At 47.4% G+C, this 17,201-nt stretch overlaps 1 protein-coding gene across 2 annotated transcripts in view; it reads right to left on the reverse strand.

The window, feature by feature from the left end:
- Nucleotides 1–17,201, reverse strand: part of ccdc170 (coiled-coil domain containing 170) — a 98,261-nt gene that overhangs the window by 46,744 nt on the left and 34,316 nt on the right. For both annotated transcript variants that reach the window (XM_068044452.1, XM_068044453.1), the window contains exons 6-7: nucleotides 16,065–16,209; nucleotides 5,513–5,698 (exon numbers count right to left, since the gene is read on the reverse strand). In XM_068044452.1, coding sequence (XP_067900553.1) covers nucleotides 5,513–5,698; nucleotides 16,065–16,209 — 331 coding nt within the window. The remainder of the gene's footprint in view (nucleotides 1–5,512; nucleotides 5,699–16,064; nucleotides 16,210–17,201) is intronic.

The raw sequence follows: 17,201 nt of genomic DNA on the forward strand, positions 1-17,201 counted from the left end.
AACGTTCCCCCATCTATACAAAGAATGCAGAGTTGACCCCCTTGCCACCATCTATACAAAGAATGCAGAGTTGACCCCTCCCCCGTCTATACAAAGAATGCAGAGTTGACCCCTCTTCCCACCTATACAAAGAATGCAGAGTTGATCCCTCCCCCATCTATAGAAAGAATGCAGAGTTGACCCTTTCACCCCCCCATCTATACACAGAATGCAGAGTTGACCCCTCCCCCATCTATATACAGAATGCAGAGTTGACCCCTCCCCCATCTATACACAGAATGCAGAGTTGACCCCTCTCCCCACCTATACAAAGAATGCAAAGTTGACCCCTCCCCCGTCTATACAAAGAATGCAGAGTTGAACGTTCCCCCATCTATACAAAGAATGCAGAGTTGACCCCCTTGCCACCATCTATACAAAGAATGCAGAGTTGACCCCCTCCCCCGTCTATACAAAGAATGCAGAGTTGACCCCTCTTCCCACCTATACAAAGAATGCAGAGTTGACCCCTCCCCCATCTATACACAGGATGCAGAGTTGACCCCTCCACCCCACCTATACAAAAAATGCAGAGTTGACCCCTCCCCCATCTATACAAAGAATACAGTGTTGACCCCTCCCCCATCTATACAAAGAATGCAGTGTTGACCCCTTCATCCCCAATCTATACTCAGAATGCAGAGTTGACCCCTCCCCCATCTATAGAAAGAATGCAGAGTTGACCCTTTCACCCCCAATCTATACAAAGAATGCAGAGTTGAACGTTCCCCCATCTAAACACAGAATGCAGAGTTGACCCCTTTCCCCCCATCTATACAAAGAATGCAGAGTTGACCCCTTTGCCCCCATCTATACAAAGAATGCAGAGTTGATCCCTCCCCCGTCTATAGAAAGAATGCAGAGTTGACCCCTCTCCCCACCTATACAAAGAATGCAGAGTTGACCCCTCCCCCGTCTATACAAAGAATGCAGAGTTGACTCCTCTTCCCACCTATACAAAGAATGCAGAGTTGACCCCTCCCCCATCTATACACAGGATGCAGAGTTGACCCCTCCACCCCACCTATACAAAGAATGCAGAGTTGACCCCTCCCCCGTCTATACAAAGAATGCAGAGTTGACCCCTCTTCCCACCTATACAAAGAATGCAGAGTTGACCCCTCCCCCACCTATACACAGAATGCAGAGTTGACCCCTCCCCCATCTATACAAAGAATGCAGAGCTGACCCCTTCACCCCAACTACACAAAGAATGCAGAGTTGAGCGCTTCACCCCCATCTATACACAGGATGCGGAGTTGACCCCTCCACCCCACCTATACAAAAAATGCAGAGTTGACCCCTCCCCCATCTGTACAAAGAATGCAGTGTTGACCCCTCCCCCATCTCTACAAAGAATGCAGTGTTGACCCCTTCATCCCCAATCTATACACAGAATGCAGAGTTGACCCCTCCCCCATCTATACAAAGAATGCAGTTGAATGTTCCCCCATCTATACACAGAATGCAGATTTGACCCCTTTCCCACCACCTATACAAAGAATGCAAAGTTGACCCTTTCCCCCATCTATATACAGAATGCAGAGTTGACCCCTCCCCCATCAATACAAAGAATGCAGAGTTGACCCCTCCCCCATCTATACACAGAATGCAGAGTTGACCCCTTAACCCCCATCTACACAAAGAATGCAGAGTTGACCCCTCCCCCATCTATACACAGAATGCAGAGTTGACCCCTCCCCCATCTATACACAGAATGCAGAGTTGACCCCTCCCCCATCTATACAAAGAATGCAGAGTTGAGCACTTCACCCCCATCTATACAAAGAATGGAGTTGACCCCTTCACCCCATCAAAACAAAGACTGGAGTTGACCCCTTCATCCCCATCTACACACAAAATGCAAAATTTACCCCTCCCCCCATCTGTACACAGAATGCAGAGTTGACCCCTTTCCCCCCATCTATACACAGAATGCAGAGTTGACCCCTCCCCCCTATCTATACAGCAAATGCAGAGCTGACCCCCCCCATCTATACACAGAATGCAAAGTTGACCACTCCCCCATCGAAACACAGAATGCAGAGTTGACCCCCTCCCCCATCTATACACAGAATGCAGAGTTGACCCCTCCCCCATCTATACACAGAATGCAGAGTTGACCCCCTCCCCCATCTATACACAGAATGCAGAGTTGACCCCTCCCCCATCTATACACAGAATGCAGAGTTGACCCCTCTCCCCACCTATACAAAGAATGCAGAGTTGACCCCTCCCCCGTCTATACAAAGAATGCAGAGTTGACCCCTCTTCCCACCTATACAAAGAATGCAGAGTTGACCCCTCCCCCATCTACACAAAGAATGCAGTGTTGACCCCTCCCCCATCTATACAAAGAATGCAGTGTTGACCCCTTCATCCCCAATCTATACTCAGAATGCAGAGTTGACCCCTCCCCCATCTATAGAAAGAATGCAGAGTTGACCCCTCCCCCATCTATACACAGGATGCAGAGTTGACCCCTCCACCCCACCTATACAAAGAATGCAGTGTTGACCCCTCCCCCATCTATACAAAGAATGCAGTGTTGACCCCTTCATCCCCAATCTATACTCAGAATGCAGAGTTGACCCCTCCCCCATCTATAGAAAGAATGCAGAGTTGATCCCTCCCCCATCTATAGAAAGAATGCAGAGTTGACCCTTTCACCCCCCCATCTATACACAGAATGCAGAGTTGACCCCTCCCCCATCTATATACAGAATGCAGAGTTGACCCCTCCCCCATCTATACACAGAATGCAGAGTTGACCCCTCTCCCCACCTATACAAAGAATGCAAAGTTGACCCCTCCCCCGTCTATACAAAGAATGCAGAGTTGAACGTTCCCCCATCTATACAAAGAATGCAGAGTTGACCCCCTTGCCACCATCTATACAAAGAATGCAGAGTTGACCCCTCCCCCGTCTATACAAAGAATGCAGAGTTGACCCCTCTTCCCACCTATACAAAGAATGCAGAGTTGACCCCTCCCCCATCTATACACAGGATGCAGAGTTGACCCCTCCACCCCACCTATACAAAAAATGCAGAGTTGACCCCTCCCCCATCTATACAAAGAATACAGTGTTGACCCCTCCCCCATCTATACAAAGAATGCAGTGTTGACCCCTTCATCCCCAATCTATACTCAGAATGCAGAGTTGACCCCTCCCCCATCTATAGAAAGAATGCAGAGTTGACCCTTTCACCCCCAATCTATACAAAGAATGCAGAGTTGAACGTTCCCCCATCTAAACACAGAATGCAGAGTTGACCCCTTTCCCCCCATCTATACAAAGAATGCAGAGTTGACCCCTTTGCCCCCATCTATACAAAGAATGCAGAGTTGATCCCTCCCCCGTCTATAGAAAGAATGCAGAGTTGACCCCTCTCCCCACCTATACAAAGAATGCAGAGTTGACCCCTCCCCCGTCTATACAAAGAATGCAGAGTTGACCCCTCTTCCCACCTATACAAAGAATGCAGAGTTGACCCCTCCCCCATCTATACACAGGATGCAGAGTTGACCCCTCCACCCCACCTATACAAAGAATGCAGAGTTGACCCCTCCCCCGTCTATACAAAGAATGCAGAGTTGACCCCTCTTCCCACCTATACAAAGAATGCAGAGTTGACCCCTCCCCCACCTATACACAGAATGCAGAGTTGACCCCTCCCCCATCTATACAAAGAATGCAGAGTTGACCCCTTCACCCCAACTACACAAAGAATGCAGAGTTGAGCGCTTCACCCCCATCTATACACAGGATGCGGAGTTGACCCCTCCACCCCACCTATACAAAAAATGCAGAGTTGACCCCTCCCCCATCTGTACAAAGAATGCAGTGTTGACCCCTCCCCCATCTCTACAAAGAATGCAGTGTTGACCCCTTCATCCCCAATCTATACACAGAATGCAGAGTTGACCCCTCCCCCATCTATACAAAGAATGCAGTTGAATGTTCCCCCATCTATACACAGAATGCAGATTTGACCCCTTTCCCACCACCTATACAAAGAATGCAAAGTTGACCCTTTCCCCCATCTATATACAGAATGCAGAGTTGACCCCTCCCCCATCAATACAAAGAATGCAGAGTTGACCCCTCCCCCATCTATACACAGAATGCAGAGTTGACCCCTTAACCCCCATCTACACAAAGAATGCAGAGTTGACCCCTCCCCCATCTATACACAGAATGCAGAGTTGACCCCTCCCCCATCTATACACAGAATGCAGAGTTGACCCCTCCCCCATCTATACAAAGAATGCAGAGTTGAGCACTTCACCCCCATCTATACAAAGAATGGAGTTGACCCCTTCACCCCATCAAAACAAAGACTGGAGTTGACCCCTTCATCCCCATCTACACACAAAATGCAAAATTTACCCCTCCCCCCATCTGTACACAGAATGCAGAGTTGACCCCTTTCCCCCCATCTATACACAGAATGCAGAGTTGACCCCTCCCCCCTATCTATACAGCAAATGCAGAGCTGACCCCCCCCATCTATACACAGAATGCAAAGTTGACCACTCCCCCATCGAAACACAGAATGCAGAGATGACCCCTTTCCCCCCATCTACACACAGAATGCAGAGATGACCCCTTTCCCCCCATCTATACAAAGAATGCAGAGTTGACCCCTTCACCCCCCCGCCCATCTAAACACAGGATGTACGGTTGACCCCTCCCCCCCACCTATACAAAGAATGCAGAGTTGTCCCCTCCCCCCATCTTTACAAAGAATGCAGAGTTGACCCCTTCACCCCCAATCCATACAAAGAATGCAGAGTTGAATACTCCCCCATCTATACACAGAATGCAGAGTTGACCTCTCCCCCATCTATACAAAGAATGCAAAGTTGACCCCTTCACCCCCAATCTATACAAAGAATGCAGTGTTGAACGTTACCCCATCTATACAAAGAATGCAGAGTTGCCCACTCCCCCCATCTTTACAAAGAATGCAGAGTTGACCCCTTCACCCCCCATCTATACACAGAATGCAGAGTTCACCCCTCCCCCCATCTATACACAGAATGCAGAGTTGATCCCTTCCCATCCTCGGTGGCACCAGCTTCTCATGGACGGGAAAGTGAAGGCGCGTGAATGCCACACATCGAGCTCAAGATCGGGAACAGATGGTAAGATCACGGTGTATGACACTGAAATTTAGGCAGAGAGGTATTTTAAATATTTAAGCTTAGGGTTATGTCGCAAAGCGGCAGTGATACCACCGTGGAGCTTCCCTACCCCCGGGAAGATCAGGCTTGGCAATCCCGGTGTCGGGTTCCATTGCGGCCGCTGCCGCTCCAATTCACCAGCCTCTCCCCCACCACCACCCTAGCCATGGAACCCAATGTCAGGCCAAGCACAAGATCCAGCTCTCATTTTCCAATTATGATTTTACAAACATCTTATTATTCAGTCTAATTAATTAGACAAAGTCACTCATCTTCTCCATACCTTACGGAGGGTGTCCAATTCCTGCACATTGGAGGCGACAGCTTTCTGTTCCCTTCCCAACTCCGACACGAGTCTCATGATAGTTTCCCGGCTAGCCTTCGACTCCATGTCATGGGCACTGATAGTCTCCTCAAGGCTTCTAATCTGGAAATTTTTCCTGGTGTTCTCTTTGTACAACTCCCCGACCTAAGAAGGAAAATGCATCAAACAGAATCACAAAATTGTTACAGTGCAGAAGGAAGCCATTCGGCCCATTGTGTCTGCACCAGCTCTGAATGAGCAAATCACTTAATGCCATTCTCCCATCGTCTCCCCCATAACCCTGCTCATTCTTCCTTTTCAGATAACAGTCTTTTGAATGCCTCGATTGAAGTTGCCTCCACCACACTCACAGGCAGTGTAGCCTTGTTGTACCCTTTATGTAATAATATCGTTCCATGTTCTTCCTACCAAAATTAATCATTTCACATTTCTCCGCATTGAACTTCATCTGCCACTTGTCCGCCCATTCCACCAACTTGTCTATGTCCTTTTGAAATTCTACACAGTCCTCCACACAGTTCACAATTGTTCCAAGTTTCGTATCATCTGCAAATTCTGAAATTGTGCCCTGTACAACAAGGTCTAGATCATTCATATATATCTGGAACAGCAAGGATCCCAACATTGATCCCTGGGGAACTCCACTACAAACCTTCCTCCAGCCCCAAGTAGAGGTGTGCAAAGGAAACCCGACCCAAGTCTGAATGCTGGACCCGGAAGCCCGACCCGACCAACCCAATCCCGACACATGCCGTCGGATAGCAGGCCTTTACCCATGTACTGATGTAAAGTCCTGCCACCCGACCTGACCCTAACAGGTCCTGACGACATGTGTCGGGTTCAGGTCGGACTTCCGGGTCTGGAATTAGGGCTCGCGTTGGGTTTCCTTTGCACACCTCTAGCCCGAAGAACATCCATTAACCGCTACTCTCTGTTTCCTGTCACTCAGCCAATTTCGTATCCATGTTGCTACTGTCCCTTTTATTCCATAAGCTATAATTTTGCTCACAAGTCTGTTGTGTGGCACTGTTTTAAATGCCTTTTGGAAGTCCATGTACACCATATCAACAGCATTTCCCTCATCAACCCTCTGTTACCTCTTCAAAAAACTCCAGAAGTTAGTTAAACATGATTTTCCCTTAAAATTTCCACGCTGGTTTTCCATCATTAACCCACATTTGTCCATATGACTATTAGTTTGTCCCGAATTATTGTTTCTATAAGTTTCCCCACCACCGAAGTTAAACTGACAGGCCTGTAGTTGCTGAGCTTTTACACCCTTTTTTGAAAAAAGGTGTAACACTTGCAAATATCCAGTCCTCTGGCACCACCCCTGAGTCTAAGGAAGACTGCAAAGTTATGGCCAGTGCCTCTGCAATTTCCACTCTCACTTCCCTCAGTATCCTTGGATGCATCGCATCCAGCCCTGCTACTTTATCAACTTTAAGTATAGACAGCCTATCTGATAGCCCATCCTTATCAATTTTAAATCCTTCTAGTGTATTAATTACCTCCTCTTTCACTGTGGCCCGGGTTGCATCTTCTTCCTTGGTAAAGACAGATGCAAAGTATTCATTTAATACCTCAGTTATTCCCCCTGCATCCAAGCGTAAATCTCCCTTTTGGTCGTTAATTGGCCCTACTCCACCTTTTACCACCCTTTTACTATTTATATGCCTATAGAAGACTTTGGGATTCCCTTTTATGTTAGCTGCCAGTCTCTTTTCATACTCTCTCTTTGCTTCTGTTATTTGTTTTTTCACTTCCCCTCTGAACCTTCTGTAGTGAGCCTGGTTCTCCATTGTATTATCTACCTGACAACTGTCATAAGCACATTTTTTCATCTATTCTTCATCTCTATCACTTTTGTCATCCAGGGAGCTCTGGATTTATTTGTCCTACCTTGCCCCCTCAAGGTAGCCCATTGTTCAGTACCGTTTTTCCTGCCAACCCTTGATTCCAATTTATTCGACCCAGATCCATTCTTACCCCACTGAAGATGGTCTTCCCCCAGTTAATTATTCTTACTCTAGATTGTTCTTTGTTCTTTTCCATAACCAACCTAAACCTTATGATACAATGATCACTGTCCCCTAACTGTTCTAACATTGATATTTGATCCACTTGGCCCAGCTCATTCCCAAGAAACAAGTTCAGCAGTGCCTCCCCTCTCATTTGAATGGAAACATACGGCTGTAGAAAATTTTTCTGAACACACTCTAGGAGCTGTTGCATCTCTCCGTCCTTTACACGACACATGGATTGAGAACTGGTTAACAGACAGTAAACAGAGAGTAGGAATAAATGGGTCATTTTCGGATTGGCAGGCTGTGACTAGTGGAGTACCGCAAGGATCAGTGATTGGGCCCCAGCTATTCACAATCTATATCAATGATTTGGATGTGGGAACTAAATACAATATTTCCAAGTTTGCAGATGGCACAGAACTAGGTGGAAGTGTGAGTTGTGAGGAGGATGCAAAGACGCTGCAAAGGAATTTGGAGAGGCTAAGCAAGTGTGCAAAAATTTGGCAGATGGAATACAATGTGGAGAATGTGAGGTTATCCACTTTGGTAGGAAAAACAGAACTCGAGAGTATTTCTTAAACGGTGAGACTGGGAAGTGTTGAACTTCAAAGGGACTTGGCTGTCTTTGTTCGTGAGTCACTGAAAGCTAACATGCAGGTACAGAAAGCAATTAAGAAGGCAAATGGTATATTGACCTTTATTACAAGAGGATTTGAGTATACGAGTAAAGATGTCCTACTGCAATTATATAGAGCCTTGGTGAGACAGCACCTGGAGTGTTGTGTGCAGTTTTGGTCTCCTTACCTAAGGAAAGATATACTTGCCATAGAGGGAGTGCAACAAAGGTTCACCAAACTAATTCCCGGGATGGAGGGATTGTCCTAAGAGGGAAGATTAAATAGACTGGGCCTTTATTCTCTGGAGTTTAGAAGAATGAGAGGTGATCTCATTCAAGCATACAAAATTCTTACAGGGTTGATGCAGGATGCTTCCCTTGACTGGGGAGTCTAAAACCAGGGGACACAGTCTCAGAATAAGGGGCAGGCCATTTAGGACTGAGATAAGGAGGAATTTTTTCTCGCAGAAGATGGTGAATCTTTGGAATTCTCTGCCCGAGAGGACAGTGGAGGCTCAGTCATTGTGTATGTTCAAGACTGAGATCGATAGATTTCTACATATTAAAAACGTCAAAAGTTACGGGGATAGTACAGGAAATAGCGTTGAAGTAGAAGATCAGCCATGATGTCACTGAATGGTGGAGCGGGCTCGGAGGGCTGAGTGGCATACTCCTGCTCCTATTTCTTATGTTCTTATGTACAACTATCCCAGTCCCCGATTATAACTACTCTATAATTCTTGCATCTCTCTGTAATTTCCTTGCACATTTGTTCCTCTTCATCATTTCCACTTGTTGGTGGCCTATAGACTACACTGAACAATGTAATTGCACCTTTTTTGTTCCTTAGCTCTAGCCAAATAGATTCCGTCCCTGAGCCCTCAAGGATATTCTCTCTCCAGCACTGCAATGCTCTCCTGATTCAATACTGCCACTCCTCCCTCTTTTCTTCCTTTTCTATCTTTCCTGAACACCTTGTATCCATGAATATTTAACATCCAATCCTGCCCTTCTTTGAATCAGGTCTCTGTTATAGCCACACAACATCATATTTCCACATGGCAATCTGCACCTGTAACTCACCAATCTTATTAACAACACTCTGTGCATTCACATACATGCCCATTAACCCTGATTCAGACTTTATTACTTTCTCCCTTACTCTGACCCCACCTAATAACTTACTATCCATTACTCTAATGATATATATCTCTCCCAGAATTCTGTTCTTCTTGGTATTCCTCTCTGATATTTCTTCCTGGTTCCCACACCCCTGTCAAGTTTGTTGAAACCCTCCCAGGTAGTATCTGGCTTCATTACATATCTGACATCTCACCAAAGTCAGTGATAGTTTGAAGGAATTGCATGGCCCAGACTGAAAAAACATGACATTGTTTTGGAAAATGTACTGTTTGCACATATAGGTTTCTGCTGGTCAGGGTTTTGTACCTCATTTAAAAGATGGTTATCTTCTAAGCATGAGGTTATCTGCAGTCTCTTGGGTTTGTTGGGAATGATCTTGCAAGGTCAAACACTGCAGAAGTCCATGACCCAAGCTGTGCAGTTCTGCAAAACAGCTCTCTCTGTGGCATACATTGCAACTGTAGGGCTTCTTGAGTGAAGCCCATCACCACGGCACCCCGCCCTTCCATCCCACTCTCTGACTGACTCGAGATTCTCTGGCCCCGATATTTATCACAGGGTGCTGAGACAGCAGGGAAGAGAAACCTGAAGATCCCAGAAATAAATGCAGCTCCTGCCCAATTTAACTGCAGGACATCATTATAATTTTTTTACTCTCTTTACTGCCTGGCAGCCAACCAGCTTGACAGGGCGGCCTGCCGGCTGCCAGGAGGAAAGGCCAGCAATAGACAGCCGCAGCTGGGGAACATTAGTGATGGTCCCTGGCAACTGGAGAGGATCGGGTGCTGTTGCTGGAGGGGTAGGGGGATGTCGGATCGCCAATCTGGAGGAAGGGAGGACTGAGAGAGATCAAGGGGGTGGGAGTCAGACTGGAAATTAGGAGGGAGGGAGGAATGGTTGTGGGAGGTGGGATTAAAAATTACCCCCCCCCCCCACCCCCGCCAAATCTCTCACACTTTCAGACTGCCTTTCCAGAGAGAGAGAGAGACAACGATATCTTCTGACCTTCCAACTCTGGTGAAAAGGTTTGGTTCACTGAGCTGCCAATCAGAATTACCCCCTTAGTGTGGAAGTTTGTGCCACCTTTATGTCTGTTCAGCTAAGCCCACAGCAAGATATACTGAATCAAAAGCATTCCATGATAATGGCGCGAGGTACTTAATCCAGTCCTTTAATGCATGGGATAACTCCAAGCTGACCCTTAGGACCAAGCTGATGTTTTATAAGGCCTGTGTTCTCAGCACCTTGCTGAATGGCTGTGAAACATGGGTGACTTACAGCTACCAGGAAAAGAAGCTCAATAATTTCCATCTTCGCTGTCTGCGGCACATTATGGGTATATCCTGGCAGGACAAAATCACAAATGTGGCAGCCCGGTCAAAGGCTGTGTGCTGGCACTAATCGACTTCGGTTGATCGAACTAGTCCGCAGGATGGAAGACGGTCGCATACTCAAGGACCGCCTCTATGGTGCCACCTTTATGTCTGTTAAGCTAAGCCCACAGGCTGGCTGGGCCTGACAACCAGTGGGGCACCCAAAGCTTTGCTTCAAGGATGCTTGGAAGCGTGACATGAAGGCACTAAATGTCGACCATCACACTTGGGAGTCACTAGCTGGCAAAAGAGGGAAATGGCAACACATCCTGTGGACTGGTGTGCACTACCACGATGACCAGTTGCAACAGCAACTTGGCAACAGGCGACATCATCAAAAACAACAACAAAAACAACAAAAGCATCAGTTGGCAATTTTCACATGCAGCACTCGTGGCAGAACCTACTTCTCAAGGATTGGCCGTCACAGCCATCAAAAAGGATGCACCAAGAGAAGACACGCCAACTAAATGGATTGTTTGCTGCGTGTCCATCATCTTTCGTGGATGGAAAGATGCCAACCAACCAAGAGCTCTCATTGTTTCATAGCTAATCTAGCATTTGGAAGTAATCAAACTGATGTCAGAGATGCCTGTTCCACCCCAGGCCCCACTCAGAAACCATCCTAATCCACACACTAAATGGCTTGTGTTATCTCTTTGGAAACTAAATCTGAAATTATATCAAAATCATAAATTCAAATAAAATCCTTCCTGAGCCTTATCTATAAAAGTTCAAAAATGTTACAATTGTGGTAGCCTATGTAGTGCAGTGGGCAATGTCAGACCACAACACAGTGCCCTTGTGCACACAATTCTTATTAATGGGCAGGTCCGCCACTTAGGAGAACCTAGGGTGTGTCTATTGCTGTCCGCAAAGGTGTTTAACTGGGAATCTCTTCCAGGTCAAAGCAAGTCCTGCATTGCCCTTGGGGTAACTAAGCATATGGGCCTCCTCCTCCAACTATTCCTCAGTGAGGTTTCACTGGATGGCAAAGTTGTGCTGCATGTGTTATTCCCCATTCATTACTATTGCCATATTATTTTGTTCAACCCATATAAACCAAATAAGACTGATATCATAAAGTCACTGGAAAGGCTGGCCTTTATCTCAAAAGGAGCAAATATTGGGCTGAATTTTGTGTTCAGGGTGAAGGTCACAGATGAGGCACGGGAAGCAGGTGCCATTTATGCTTGGTCGTTAAGCAGCCGGCCGCATGTGATCTCACAGCGGCCAGCCAGTTAAGTAACGCGAGGCATGGAGCTCGTCCAATTCAGGGCCCAAGGCAGAAAGTCAGGTGGTGAGGACAGCGTCAGATGATGCCACAGCAGGTGCTAGCGCCATATTTAAAGGGCTGCCAGCCCTGCATTCACTGCTGCCTAAACAAAGGAGTTCTTCCCTTGACTGAAGCCTCAACCAGCTAGGTGCTGCTGCTGCTCTTGACTGCAGCCTCCAACCAACCAAGCAGCTGGCCTGACGGCTAAACCACAAATGGCAGAATGAAGACCCCGAGTGGCTCCACAGTTCAATGATGCCTCCGTGCAGCTTCTCCTGGCTGCAAGGACAAAGCGGGAGGTCCTCTTCTCCAGGGACGGGAGGAGGAGAGGGCCCTGTTTAACTAAGCAAGCCTGCACCGAGATGGCAGAGACGTTCTGCAGTCAAGGGGTCATCACCATCACCCCCGCCCCCGAACCTGAATATAGTGCCGCAAGCACGTCAATGACCTAATCCGGTCTGCCAAGGTGAGTACGTCACCCTCTTTTTCTTTTGGGGCTTGCATGTTGCAACACGAGAGGGTGTGTTTGATGACAAGGGGTCAGGGATGTTAAGAATCTGAAGTTCTGTTAATGGATGATAAATACCTGGTGGTTCAAGATAATAGGGTAACAGGTGTTGGGTTTTAATTAGTTAATTGTATTCAAGTGTGTATATATAAAGAGCCAGCCAGCAATGGCTGCTGGTGCTGTTTGGTGAGTAGAGGGTGCATCTGGCACACATGAGGCATAGTGCTCATGTGACCAATGTTGGACACATGGAGTGCCACAGCAAACATAGTTGAGATGAGGAAATGGGAAGCACTTAACTCTTAAATATTTATGTTCTCTCACGCAGGTCCAGGTCAAGCTGAGACACAGAGTTCCAGAAACCAGGGGCCAGCTGTACACTTCCGAGGGTGCAGCGTCACATCAGCCCCCCGCACCCTCCACCAGCACAGATACACTCACATCGGTGGCTATGCATTCGCAAGTAGATTCAGTGTCACAAGCTGGTGAGCACAACAGACTAACCCGAGCAGCTGCCGAAGGCTGTGCCAGCCGAGGCCACTGAGAGTCAGAGGACTGTGGGAGGACAGGCCCAATGTGAGCCCCAGGATAATGTGCTTTTGGAGTCAGCTGCCAGAAAGGAACTGCGGCAGCTGCAGTGAAGAAACATCTGTTGGGTGTTCCAGAGGCAATGCTCATCCTTGTGTGGACGACGGAGGAGTGCATCCAGGCCAAGAGTGCTGACATGTCTCTGGCATGTGTGTACATGGCTTCCTCCATGGAGAGATTGGCAAACCTCATGGAAAGCCTGATCCAGCAGACCACTCAGTGGATGCTGGAGATGTGTGCAGATCTGCATGCCATCGCCTTGTGCTTGAGCTCAATGCAGCAGTGGCAAAGCAAAGGGGGAATGAGGTGCCTGGATTCTCCACCAGGTCCTCATCCTTTTCAGGTTAGCAGGGAGATACAAGTGTGCCTTGTAAGGAAGGAGGAGAGGCTGTCTTCTGCTTCTGCGGGCTCCTCTCAGGAAGCTCCTGGTGTGGGTAGCGGCTCCTCAGTTCCTCAGTCAGTGACACTATCGCCTCAAGAAGCCACACCAAAAGAGGTGGGTCCTGCACCTGTGCAGGATCCCCTCAGTATTCAGGAACCCTGCAGGTCTCGAGCAGCCAGAGGACACCCACCAAAGTCATCCCAAGCCACAGGGCAGCACGATCAGTAGCCTGCCTTCACCTCAGCTTCCAGTGCAGAGGTAGCCCATCGTAGAAGCACTCGTAAGAGTTAAAAAGATAATCTAGGGTAAAAAGGTCACAGGAAACAGCTCTGTATTCGGGATTCCAAGCCTCCTTTGCATGTATCTCATTGCACCTTGCCTGTGGTCCAAGGGATCCTATCATCTTGCAACACCTGGTTAGCTGGCCCCTCCACATCCTCATCGGTGGAGGAGGTATTGCTATTAAAGGCCTGCTACCCGACCCGAACCTGACGGGACCCGACGACATGTGTCGGGTTTGGGTCGGGTCGCTCTTCCTGGTCCGGCTTCCAGACTCTGGTCAGGTCCGAGTTGGACGCACAAAGTAAGTATTGCTGGTAAGTGTTAAAAGTAAAAAAACCTACCTGAGCTTGGAGTCTGGAACGTCAAGGAGGGGAACTCTGAGTCTGCGCAGTGAGAGTCTCTATGATGTCATCACGCTCATGCTGCAGCTTCCTGCAGATTCGGAGTCGCAAGGTAGGTAAAGGGAACATTCCGGTGGTCAGGTCGGGTCGGGCTTGGATCCATTGTGGTTCTGTCGGGTTCGGGTCAGATTTTTTTCGTGACCTGAGCAGGCCTTTAATCACGATCAGCGATGTCCTCATTGTTCAATGCCTCCCCCCTCTATAGTGTTAAGTTGTGCAGTGCACAACCACAACACACGCAAAACCCTCGCCGGGCACGTAATGAACGGCTCCACCGGATCAGTTTAGGCATTTGAATCGCATATTCAGAAGTCCAATCGCCTGCTCGATGGTCGCACTGGTTGACCCGTGGCAGGTGTTGTGCCTCTCCTCTGCACCTGTGCATAGGGTCTTCACAGGTGTCAGCAGCCATGTCTTTAATGGGTAGCTCCTGTCTCCAGGTATGCATCCCTGAAGGCACATGGGTGGGCAGAGGAGCTCTGCACCGAGGACTGCCAAAGTATGTAGGCATCGTGGCTACTTCACAGGAACAGTGCACACACCTGAAAGATCCACTTTCAGTGGTTGCAATCTAGTTGGACATTGATGGAATAGAAGCCTTCCTATTGGTGAAGGCTGCTGTTTGTTCTGGGGGAGTGTTAATGGCCACATGCGAGCAGCTGAGGACACCTTGCACCTGGGAGAATCCAGAGACTGCCCTGATAGGCATCTCCGCCTGATTTTATGGATCGGAGCGGTGGGGTACATAGTCACTGGTCCTCTTGAAAATTGCATTGATCACCTCCTTAATGCACCAATGGGCTGTAGACTGGCAGATCCCACACGACCTCAGTATATCCCTGGAAAGAGCCAGAGGTGTAGAATTTGACAGCCATGGTGATCTTCAGCGCCACTGGCATTGGATGTCCACTAAACTCTATGGGTCTCCATTCACCCTGTAGCATGGCGCATAAGTCAGTGACGGCCTCCCCGGAAAGCCGCATCCTTGCTGACACTGCTGCTCCAACGTTTGGAGAAAGTTCAGTCTCGGGTGGTATACTCTTTTCTGGGGATAGCTTCTTGTGCACGCAGGTGCCTATTGGTGTGTCCATCTGCGCACTTCTGCGTCAGGCCCACTCCAAGGCTGGCCCTCTTGCTGCTCCTGAGGTTACTGATGTGCCCCCGCCAGTGCCTGGACCTCCCTCCCGGTAAGCTGCCCCTCCTCCTGAATGGGGGCCCCCCAAGGCCTGGCTGGATGAGGCCCATGGAAAGTGGCCTCTCTCTTAGGCCAAGCCTTCAATCCAGATGGCCCCTCCACCCCACAAACCTGCCCCCGAGTGCTTTCCTTGGAGCAAGTACCACTGCCCCTATGTGACCCTGGTAACATGCCTCCATAGTCCTGGCACCATCTCCTCCTTCTGCCGATGTCTGGCAGTGCCTTCTGTGCGCCACCCTTCCTGCCACTGCATGCTGGCTCCCAATGGCTTCCTGAGACAGCCAGCATTTGGCCCCCACTTTCTATAAGGGAGCTGCTAATCCTTTACTTCTCAATGAATTAATTAAAAAGAAATGTTATTGCTGATAAACAACAGACTTGATCTCATACTTTTTTTATTCCAAATGAACATGGAAATCTCTGAGCCTTGAGTGAGACAGAATGTTCCAGTTGATTGATATCAGGCTTTGGTTGTTCATTATAACCTGCTGGAAGTCCTTGTGATGTGAGGAATAGGATGTTATCAATCTTCTAAAATAAACTTCAGCAGTTTGCCAAAGAGTAAAAAGTTAAAACACCCGTTTTGTTTTTTTTCTGTTCATTATTCTGTTCCTATTCAGTTAGTTTCCTGGACAGGATGTGAATTTTGGCTCATGACGTGGTGTGATTAATCATTATTTGGGATATTGTCCCTTTGCAGTAAAGTATGATCGATATACCTGTGACACAAGCAAATCCAGATGGTGTTCTGCTCCTCTACAATCCACATTAATGGCAAGGGTGAGCTTCTCCAAAAATTCATCATGCTCTTTCATTCTTCTCGTGTCTTCCTGCTTGGCCTCATCCCATTCTGTTGAACATTTCCTGACAAGTCAAATATTAAAAAAGACAGAACGTTAAATGTTAAGTTTGTTAATGTTTTTAAATCAAGTCTGTGGCAATTTAAATATCATAATTCTAATGTCAACTGATAATTTCACTGAACATGACAATTATTATGTCATCTACATCATATATATATATATATATACATATATATATATATGTCCTTTTTTTCTCTATACATATCTGTGATATCTGCAGTTTTAATGGCTCATATGGTAAGTCAGAGAATATCTTTGCACTCTTAGTATCTGTTGCTCTTCATTTTTCTCTTTGTCGCTCTCCTTCTGGCTCAGTCTCTCTCTTCTGCTTCTTTCCCCTTAACACGCCCCTCCTCTTCTGCTGTCCTTTTCTGCTTTTCTCTTCTATCTTTTTCTCTCTTTCCTTTCAGGCGGGAGGTAGTGGGTAGCGTGGTATGGAAAGGCTGTATTTTCCAGTAGTGAATTGCAGGGCTAACGCAGCTCTTAGCTGCTCCATTCCCAACCTCTTGCAACACATGCTTCCCCTCACTTGCATCACGTCCCTATCCCTTTACTTATCTACTACCCCTTCTCCTTCTACCATTCTCTTACTTCCACTGCTTCCCTGTTCATGCACATTGTTATCTCTACCTTTTTCCTTTTCAACTACCTGCTCAAACCCAGTGTTTTGCCATTGCTGCACTGTCATTCATCTCATACTTATCTCTCTATCCACGCCCACACCTTATTCACAGACATTCCCACAAGAGGTCAGTGGTTACCTCACCCTGTTCCCACTCCCTCCTATCAGTTTCCATAAAAATTTAATTTATCCACTTTCTTAAAAAAAAAAAATTAGAATGAGGAAAGATGCTAGGTATGTCTGTCTCCTTCGCTTCCCACAGGTGAGTTACGAGAATGTTTACACTGTCTACGTGTCAGCAAAGCGCAGCTGACAAAATCTGAGGCATTCAGCTTTCTTCAAAATTTATATTGTGCTTTTTTAAAAAACCT

Source organism: Heterodontus francisci, chromosome 13 (genome assembly GCF_036365525.1).
Source record: "Heterodontus francisci isolate sHetFra1 chromosome 13, sHetFra1.hap1, whole genome shotgun sequence".
NCBI lineage: Eukaryota > Metazoa > Chordata > Chondrichthyes > Heterodontiformes > Heterodontidae > Heterodontus > Heterodontus francisci.